General features: G+C 33.9%; 1 protein-coding gene across 1 annotated transcript; it reads right to left on the bottom strand.

The window, feature by feature from the left end:
- Positions 1–4,958: 4,958 nt before the first annotated feature.
- LOC127247182 (monoterpene synthase TPS4, chloroplastic-like) lies at positions 4,959–7,879 on the bottom strand. Its single transcript, XM_051268918.1, has 6 exons — positions 7,648–7,879; positions 7,147–7,501; positions 6,826–7,044; positions 6,010–6,148; positions 5,350–5,601; positions 4,959–5,246 (listed from the first exon to the last, which is right to left on the bottom strand). The coding sequence occupies exons 1-6, from the start codon at positions 7,877–7,879 to the stop codon at positions 4,959–4,961; spliced, it is 1,485 nt and encodes a 494-aa protein (XP_051124875.1).
- Positions 7,880–10,695: the final 2,816 nt, after the last annotated feature.

The raw sequence follows: 10,695 nt of genomic DNA, 5'->3' as shown, positions 1-10,695 counted from the left end.
TCATTATCCCAAATAAAGAACGATGAAGAAATAAACCAAAGTCGTAAGCACATGTGGTAAAACCAAACTCCAATAGTACAGCGCTAAATGTAGTATACCAAGCCCGAAGGGCCTGCTTCAACCCGTATAAAGCACGGTATAAGCGACAAACTTTTCCAAAAGACGAGAAACCTGGAGGAGGGATCATATAAACCTTTTCAGAAAATGTGCAATGTAGGAATGCATTCTTGACATCTAACTGAAGAAAGGACCACTGACGAACAGCCGCAACGGCAAGAAGACAACAAACAGTAGTGAGACGAGCAACGGGAGCGAAGGTCTCCTCAAAGTCAATTACATACTCTTAGGAATAACCTTTTGCCACCAGACGAGCCTTATAATGCTCAATGGAACCATCAGAGTGTGTCTTGATTTTAAAAACCCAATTGCACTTAATAGGGGTCTTCCCATAGGGCAAATCCATTAAATCCCAAGTGTGAGTTTTTTCCAGAGCATGCAATTCCTTAGTCATTGCTTGTTGTCATAATCGATCAGCATTCGCCTCATGAAATGACTTAGGTTCATGATGAGATAAAATGATAGAGTAACAATGCTAATCATTGAGGTGAGAAAAAGGTTTACTTACACGAGTGGAGCAACGACAAGTAGGGAGAGGCGCAAGCGGATCCACTCCAGGAGACGGTGACAAGACAGATTGATCAATGAGCTGTGGCGATGAAGAGGAAGGGGTGTTTGGGAAGAGATCGGAGAGAGAAGACGAAAAAAAGAGAGAATATGAGTGAAACGGTGTGCTAAACCTGGATAAGGTGGAGAAATATGTGTGGTCCGAAAATGTGACATGATGAAATATGCGCAACCGATTAGAGATAGGATCCCAAAATCTATAACCCTTATTTTCGACGCCATAACCCAAGAAACAACACAAACGAGCTCGGGGGTGAAGCTTTGTTCGCTTATGGGGAAGGAGGAGGACAAAGCCCACACAACCAAATGAATGGAAAAACTACAATCAAGGGACTGACCAAATAGACGCACGAAGAGACTAACATCATGGAGGACTGACGAAGGTAACCGATTAATGTTGTAAATGGCCGTCAAGGCTGCTTACCCCCAACACCGCTGAGAGTGCATACCAACTCTCCTATAATAAAATATATTAATATATTATATTTCACATTTTGGATTATTCAGATTTTAAGTATACTAATTCAAATCAATCTGAAAATTTAAAATTTATAAAATATTCAATCCGAATTAATTAAAAAATTCGAAAAATCCGAACAAAATTTTTAATTTTTTTTTGGTTTGAATCAAATATTCAAATTTCGGATATTTATGGTCGTTCCTAAATTTAAGTAAATGGGACAACAAGTTTTGCATATTATATGAAGGCTTCAACACAGATATACAGATGACAAGGTAATTTGGGGATTTTATTGGGTTAACAACGAAAATGGCCGGATATAACTCTGTATCGTGATAAACTCACTTTCCGAATACGATATTTTGACCCAATTCCTACCAAGGGTTACACAAAATTCGTATTGGGATCATACAATCGAGACAAGGTGGACGTAAGGAATAAAGTGAGTATAAAGGATATAATTTCTTGCAGAAATAAAAATACGGAATGTGTTTTTCTTGTTTTTAATTATCTCAATCAATTAAATCTGCAAATGGGACTAACACATCTATTTAAAGATCATAAGTAACTTTCATTCAAATTGAATAGACACAATAGTTCAATTTAAATTTCAATTTCAAAATAAATGGGTGTATTATTTAAATTCAAATATTAATTTGAATTCAAAATAAATTGATGTATTAATTCAATTCAAACAAAATTTTGAATTCATAATTTAAATATTATTAGACACATCAATTCATAAATAAACACAATTTTGAAATTAAAATTCTAGAAAAAATCCAAAATAGTCTGTACCACTTTGTTTTGCCCATATTTTAGTTAGCTATTATATTCTGTCCCATATATTTAATTACAGAACTTCCAGATTTGTAGACGGCAGACTTAGTCATGCCTATAACTAAAACCGTATCAACAATCTGTCCCAAAATTTGTGTTACTTGTCAAAATCATATTGAAATTAGCTTCTTCGAGGGCGCACTCCACGCATCCCATCCCGAAGTTCACTTAATCCCAAAATTTATTAGTCTCGAATAAATCCAATTACGCTAAAATTACCAACAATCCTCCCCCATTTTAGTGTAATCATTGATTTGTTCACAAATTAAATCACATCCATACACAATAAATTCATACATAAACGAGAATGTCACGAAGATTGAATTTTTGAATTAGTACAATACACGTTACAAATATTCGAGAATCAAGGTGTCGCTAAGGATTGAACCCTTTCAACTCATTTGAATACATGTAGGCAAAGTACACACGAATTTACATTTCCCTTGGTTCCAACTTGACACTTTTCAAGCCATGTGTCCATATCCATTTGCGAGCACATCGAAAGCAAGTCCGAACTTTCTTGAAGTGGCAAAACATCATGCTCGTATAGGTAGCTCCTTTAGTTTCGCTCCTGCATAAGCAATTTTTCAAAGGCATTATTAAGAGATATAATCTTAACCTACTGTTCTTGCAGGTTTGAACGCATACCTGGGATGTCTGAATAAAATCCGTTCCAATTTTCCCAATATGAGCTTTCCACATTGAATTCAGTTTCTAGCGTCATATTAGAAGGGAATTGGGTGTCTCACATTAGGAAGATTTAATGGACTTCAATCTCATCCCAATCAACGACTTGTGCACTAAGTCTCTCGCCAACCCTTTTGTCAAACAGTCGGCTAAATTATGTTCTGACCGAATAAACTCAACCGATATCACCTCATTCATGATTAAATCATGACTCATGCTATGTCTCACACCTATGTGTCGAAACTTACCATTATAGATTTCACTATAAGTTTTAGACATTGTTGAGGCACTATCACAACGAATAGAGATGGGTGGCACCGGTTTCGGCCATAACGGAATCTCATATACCAGATTATGAAGCCATTCAGCTTCCTTTCCAGCCGCAACTAATGCTACAAATTCAGATTCCATCATAGAACTTGTGATGCACGTTTGCTTCTTGGAAGCCCAACAAATTGCACATCCCCCAATCAAAGACATTCATCCAGTGGTGGAAGAATGATCTTCTGCATGGCTTATCCAACTCGTGTTCGAGTATCCTTCCAAAAATGAAGGAAAACTAAAATATGACAAACCATAATTAACAGTATTTTAATATTTATCCCCCACACAATTTAAGGAACTTCCCTAATTGCAGTATGGGTGTGCAGATTGTTGTTGCCAGACAACCTGCACACTTGTTGGCGTTTCGACCGCTACTAATGATATAAGGCAATATTGGTAATAGCCACTTAATCTAGTAGCTGACAACAATTCATAGAGAATTCTCACATCCATTTCAAATTCACTCATAATGTTATAAAAATCAGATTACCAATAATCTGAATAACCTTATCTGAAAATTATTTTGTATAAAATTCCAGATGTTTCAATTCATATAATCTCAATTGCATCAATTTCATATATTGGAAACATCTATTTCACAAACTTCAGCCATAAAATCAATCAAACATTTGAACCGAATGTAAGTAAAGTAACTTAACATTAACATTCTTGAATTTACAACATACACTCGACAATCTACACAATGTCGATCATATATTATTTGTATACAAACATATCTTAATCATACTAATTACTTGCAGTAATTATTATCAACTATGTACACAATGTCTTGAGACTCAAGACATAAACCACTAATTATTTACAGTAATTAGAATTCATTCGACTTATTTTTCTTTGCACGGTGATTCTCCTTTCCAACTCGGCAATCACGTTTGATATGACCGGATTTTCCACAAATCCAACAAGCCAATTTTGACTTCTTCATGGATCTTCTATTGAATTCAGAAAGCTTGCATTCTTTACCATGATTGAACTTGAAATTCTTTTCTTTATGCTCATCAACCATGTTTACAGATGGTTCTACAATATCATTGTCTTGATCATTTTCCTGCATTCTTATAGATTCTTCTATGCGCAGATGGCTTCCGAATTCTACTAATGTCAACTCTTCCTTCTTGTGTTTAAGCATTCGCTTAAATTCCTTCCATGCAGGCGGCAACTTGTCGATGATGCATGAAACAACAATGGATTCATCCATCTTCATGTCGTGTTGCATGAACTGACCAAGGATGCGAAAGAGCTCGTTGTACTGCTTCATCACATGCCTCGAATTAACCATCTTATAGTTGTTGAAGTCACTTACCAAGAATTTCTTGCTCGAAGCGTCTTCAGCCATGTATTTAGATTCGAGTGTCTCCCAAAGTTCCTTGGTTGAATCCATATTTTGATAAATATCGAAAAGTAGATCAGACATTGCATTGAGAATATGACCACGACAAATGTAGTCATCATTCTCCCATTTGCTCCTACGACGCGTTGCCTCCAAAGTTTCATCTTCGGTTTCCTCGGGGCATGGAGTTCTCAGGACATACACGGCCTTCAAAGTTGTGAGAATGAAGTGCATCTTCTTCTGCCAGCGACGGAAATCGACGCCTTCGAACATTGTCAACTTGCCAAACTTGCTCGACATATCCCTTGGTAGGAATTTGGTCAAAATATCGTATTCGGAAAGTGAGCTTATCGATACAGACGACCATTTTTTTTGTTAACCTAATAAAATCCCCAATAGGTAATTCTCTCAACTTATGCTTTCACTTTCACAATTATTTACTCATGACGTGCGTGACATGGCACATTTGTCTAAAAAGTTACACATTATTTTGAATCTATTTCATCACATAAAACCCTAAAGCCAATTGCCAATTTAACAAATTCAATACATCGGATTAATTCAAAACAATAAATATATTTAAAGCCTTAATACATAACTGCATAGAAATATTCAATTTTTAATTGGATTGTAAAGTATTAAGTCCACGAAACTATCAACGTTGGAAAAGTAAGAGTTTTCTTGATGTTGATAGATGACTTGTGAAGTTCTTGACATATTGAAACAAGTGTGGATGAGAGTCAATGGAAACTTGCTCCAACCTAAAAGCTCCCTGTTTAGATCTTTCCACAAAGTCCGAATGAGTTCTATTATGTGTTCTCTAGCATCGTCTTCAGATAAATTTTTTTCCTTCATGAGTAGTGTTACAACGGATGAATTGTCTCCTCGATCTTTTTCCTCCTAGAATTTGCATAAACCATTACATATAAACCATAAGTATATAAAGTGGTGATACAAATTGATGTATATTGGATATGTTACGTGGTTCGAAATAATTACGTACCTTTGAAGTGCCAAGATCATCCCAAAGCCGAAGAATCATTCCTGAAATTGAAAATATTGTTGCATACGGCTTTACCATATATTTCACATTTTGTTCATTGATACCTTCACCTATCAAGAAGAATGCAAACACTAAAGCCATGTAGGATCCGGATGTTGTTACTCCATTCCTTAAATAATCTTCGACGGACGGTGTTTGGCCATTGTTGAACCACTCAGCTTCGACAAAAAAAGCTTCTATGGTATCAATCCACTGTTACATTGGGTAACTCATAAGTCAACTAGAAGATTAATATATTCTTTTTGTATCAAGTCAATGCATCTTTTTTATTATTTTGGTTTGTTGTACTCGAAATTAGCAATTTTTAATTATAGTTAAAAAATCATATCTAAATTCTAAAATATTATTAATTTTTACAAAAATATTCATTTACTTTGTACTTTCAATGGCAAAATTTTCAAAATCATCGTAGATATTTTTACTAACTTATAAAATACTATTATTTTGTACTATAATACAAAAGGGCAAAGGGATATACTGAGTTGAGTTGAGACGGAGAGAATATATAGTTTATGAAATAAATGTACAATTTACTAGTAATTCGAACATGGCATGTAAGATATAACATTGTTTCTTTTATAGGCTGAAATGAATAATTACCGTTTTCGCAAGGAATTGGAGTACGTTTCTCCCTTGTTCTTTGAGAATATGGTAGGCAATTTCATTAGTTGTATTGTAGAGCGCCATAAAGCATATTTTCATGTATTCAGGAAGTTCTTCTATTGCATTGAGATCCCATCTAAAAAATTGTTATAGATTGTTATATGTGTTTATTATAAACACATAAAATTAATACTACATGTTTTAATTTTTGCATAATATTCATTTGTGTTATATTAAAGTATACATAATCACTCTCTCCATCCAAAGGTAATGTTAGTTGCAAATATTAGCTAATTATTAAAGTTCAATGCAAATAAAAGAGGTCATACATATTAAAAAGACATTTTTTGAAAAAAAAAAAGAAAAAAGAAAAACATCGAAAAACACAAAAATTGATCAAACCTTCGTATCATAGTTTCTAAAATTAAGTTAGGGTTCATCTTCTACGTGAAAGTGTGAAATAAACAATTGATTAATTTTTTTTTTTTTTTTATTTCAAAATTGATTTTTATAACATTTCACCCCTTTTTGTTACATAGCACTTGCATAATTAAGTGCAAATTTACAAATAATGGCAGTTTTGGATAGAGAGGGTGTTTTGCTTACTTCAATGTAACATAAGAAAATATAATGCAATAAATAAAACACATTACTTTTTATGTATTTATGATTTAAAAAAAAAAAGAAAAACAAAACATAAGTTATTATGCAATTTATCAAGGTTATGTATATTATGAAAGAAAGAAAATTTATTGAATATTCTTCCAGAAGCTCTTCTATTGTATCAAGATCCAACTTAGGTATATCACTTACTTCTTTGTTGTCTGTGTAAAGAGCGCAAGTTCTTCGATGGTACCATAGGTATCAAAAATGTCGTCAATGACTAACAAAATGGCTATGCATTTAGCCATTTCTATTCGGACAACGGAATACTTGGGATGTGGAAAAACTCCAACTGTCCACAAAAAACATTCCATGGGACGATTTCTGGCAAAACTTAGTTTGTCAATAAGCCCTAAGTGCTTCAGCCACCTTCCCAATAATGAACGTAAGATTATTGAAAATATAAAATATAAAAAAGGAAATGATTTAGGAATTATTCGAATATGTAGAATTAGGGGTTATATAAAATACCTGGATACCTCAGCAAGTTCCATTTGATATAGTGATTGGACATGATTATAATCAGATTTTGCCAATTTTAAAAGATGGTCATTGGGATGGTTTTGGTTGTAGTATTCATCAATATACAATCTCGATTCTAGCCTTTCCATTCTCATGTGCCGAGGAAGTTCGAGGGCTCGACTGATTAGCCTCGAAAGATGTTGTGGCAACGCCGTGCCCCTAGCCGTTGATTTTAGTTCTGCTTCGGCGAATGTCATGGCCTTTGATAGTATATACTCATCATTTGTACCTAAATACGATGCTTCATATAAACATAGTAGGCCCTCTTTGTCTTGGTTTTCAACCATGAATTTTGTGAAGATATCTGCCAATAATTTGAGTACAAAAAGGTTATAATTGATACATTTGGAAAAATAAACACCCCATCAATTTCAGATTTTATTTTTTTTTCCAAATATTGAAGAAAAATGGAACTGAATATATATAAAGTAAATTAAGGTTGTACAATACCCGAGTTAACTGGCCTTGCATTTTGTCTAAGTAGTCGAAAACGTATAGCTGTGGCTTGTAAATCATGTTCAGGAGCTTCCCAATGTTGTAGTTTCTCCAACCAGAAATCAATCTCTTCCTCGTACTGATAGGAAATTCCTAGCCATTGGAGGGTGTCAATCAGCTTCATTGCAGCCATTGGATCCAAATCTCTTCCTAGAGTCCTTCTTGTTTTTTCTTTCAGTTCTTCCATGGTTGAAGTACATTCTTTTCCTACTATGCATTTCTCCTCCTGTTTTTTTTATTGATTTCATACTTTCAGTTAAAACCCTCACCAAAAAAAAAAAAAAAAAGTACCTCAAAGAAAAACAACTGATAATAAGTTCGGCAATGTTAAATCCTATGAATGATCGATATATAGCAATGTCAATTTGTCATAAGCATAGAGCGTTTGTTTGGTTTTATTTGAGTTCAATTTTTGTTTAAATACTACTCCCTCAGTCCCACATATCATGTCACCGTTTCTGTCACACTTTAATCTCATTTTAAATTTTTTAATTTATTTTTTTAAAATTTTAATTAAACTAATTAGTTATCTTAATCTTAATTTATAATTATTTATATTATAGGATAATTATTTTTACCAATACATTCTTAATTATTTACTAATTACACCCCTCCTAAAATACCGTGTGTACAGTGTCGCAAACACGGTACGTGGGACGGAGGGATATTTTAATATGATATTTTATAAGATGCAATAATATATTTGTATTGAATAGAAGTATTTTTATTTCAAATAAAATGCAAATAAATTCCTAATTTCATTTTTGTCGGGTATATTTTAGCCATCAAAATTTTGTTCTGTGTCTTTGTTTGTAATTTTGTCACTAATTGTATACATTAACATCACCTGAAGATTACATAGCATTCACATTAATAATCATGGGAAAAGAACAACTACAACAATAACAATAATAATAATAACATATAAATTTAATAATTCAGCACACACACACGGAGAAATTATTTAAATTTTTTTCATAATAATCTATGTAGAAACAAAATATTTCTTCGGAAAAACCCAAGTCATAGAACTAAGTAAGTTATACTCGTGATCGACATGGTATATAGAAGAGCATTAATTGAAAAAGGAAGCCATTACTGAAGTCATGGAGGGCTTGAGAGAGCTATTGACATGGAATTCCCTACGTCCCATTGACACCCACAAAAACTTGCAACCATTCCAAGGAAAACAACGATCAGAAAAGGAAGAAGAAGAAGAAAAAGGCACGTGCAAGGCATGAGAATTCGATCGAATTTTACATAGCATTAGTGTATCCATGGTTGCTATTTTAACAGCAAGTTGTGTATTGCCAACCACTTTATTTAAATTTAAGATGTTGAAAGTTTATTTCGTTGGGAAAAAAACAAGGTCTTTATATAAAAGATACAATTTAGGAGAGGGGAGGGGTGGTAGAACAAGATTAGTTAAAGTCCCTATGTTTTAAACTTACATTTTTAAATAACTAGATTGAAAATCGTGCTTTTTTTCTTTTTCCCAATTGAAATTTTAGGGTGTGTTCTTTTTAGGGTTTGGATTTTGTATTTAAGGTTTTGAATAATAAAAATTTTGAATTGAAATAGTTACACGATATGATATAAATAGGCGTTGATTTAATGTTTAAATGTAACATTGATTTTTAATATAATATAAAAAATAAAAAATAAATTTTTGATTTGGTATTTTTGAAAAAAATTTAATAAATAATAAAATCGAGAATTTTTAATGAATAGTAAAATCCTGATAGAAAATGAATTTTTTATTTTATTTCACTTTAAAAAAAAAAAAAGAAAAACAAAAACTAAGTCAATACAAGTAGTTTGATTTTGTTTATGTATGAACTTCTATTAATTAGAACAGTTCCATGTTTGAATGCAAGGAAGTTAGTTAATGTTGAAACGTGACTTGGATTTAGCGGTCTACCCGATCCTAAACCAAAGCGAAAGGGCTGTTTCAATTGGCAGGGTTCTTTTTGGGCTTATCCTAATTAATAACAAATGGACTTAGGGTTTAGGGTGTTTTGGGGTGCTTATAAATAGACAACTATGGTTCTTAGTCGGATGACATATTGTAAATCTCTGAATCAGTATAATAAAATCTCTCCGGTTCCTGCCCGTGGACGTAGGTTGACACACCGTCACCGAACCACGTAAAACCTCTGAGTTCTTTATTTGCTTTCTTTCTCGTTTTCTCATAACAAGTGGTATCAGAGCCATATCCCATTGATTGAAAATGTCCTCGTATAAATTTGATCTGGAGAAGTTTAATGGGTCGAATGACTTCACGCTCTGGAAGGTCAAGATGAGGGCACTTCTAGTTCAACAAGGATGTGCGGCTGCGTTGGAGGGAGAAGACAAGTTTCCTAAAGACACGAAGGAGGAGGTAAATAAGGAGATTTTGGCAAGGGCTCATTCCGCGATCTTGCTGTCAGTTACTGATGAGGTGTTACGGGAGGTTGTAGATCAGACAACGGCTTTTGGGTTATGGAATAAACTGTGTGAGAAGTACCAAAACAACTCCCTCACGAACAGGCTATATCAGAAGCAACGTCTTTACACCCTCCGGATGTCCGAAAGTACTCAGGTAAAGGATCATCTTGATACCTTTAACCGTATCATTCTTGATCTTCAAGGAGTTGAGGTTAAAGTAGATGATGAAGACCAAGCCCTAATTTTATTGTGTTCACTACCTGGTTCATATGAGAATTTTGTAGATACTATGCTATATGGTAGAACTACAATTTCTGTTAATGATGTGAAAGATGCCCTTATGTCCAAAGAATTGAAAAGAAAGGTTTCTCTGGAAGAGGGTTCTGGTTCAGGTCTGTTTGCAGGTAGGGGAAGACCACATGAGAGGGGTAACGGGAATGGGAGGTCGCGTTCAAAATCAAAATCCTCTAGCAAAGTTAAGTGTTATCTTTGCAAGGAGAAAGGGCACGTTAAAAGGGATTGTCCACAAAAGAAGGGAAATACAAAAGTTGATTCTAGTAACAGTGGCAGCAGTGC

This window comes from Andrographis paniculata, unplaced genomic scaffold, assembly GCF_009805555.1.
Source record: "Andrographis paniculata isolate CXL003 unplaced genomic scaffold, ASM980555v1 Contig32END, whole genome shotgun sequence".
NCBI lineage: Eukaryota > Viridiplantae > Streptophyta > Magnoliopsida > Lamiales > Acanthaceae > Andrographis > Andrographis paniculata.
This window is presented reverse-complemented; position numbering and strand designations above follow the sequence as displayed.

Coding starts and splice junctions, on each gene's coding strand:
- LOC127247182 (XM_051268918.1), bottom strand. CDS start 7,879: ATGGAAGAACTGAAAGAAAAAACAAGAAGGACTCTAGGAAGAGATTTG. Junction 6,149..6,825: donor TTTACACAGACAACAAAGAA/GTAAGTGATATA, acceptor ACAATTTTTTAG/ATGGGATCTCAATGCAATAG. Junction 5,247..5,349: donor ATGATCTTGGCACTTCAAAG/GTACGTAATTAT, acceptor TGCAAATTCTAG/GAGGAAAAAGATCGAGGAGA.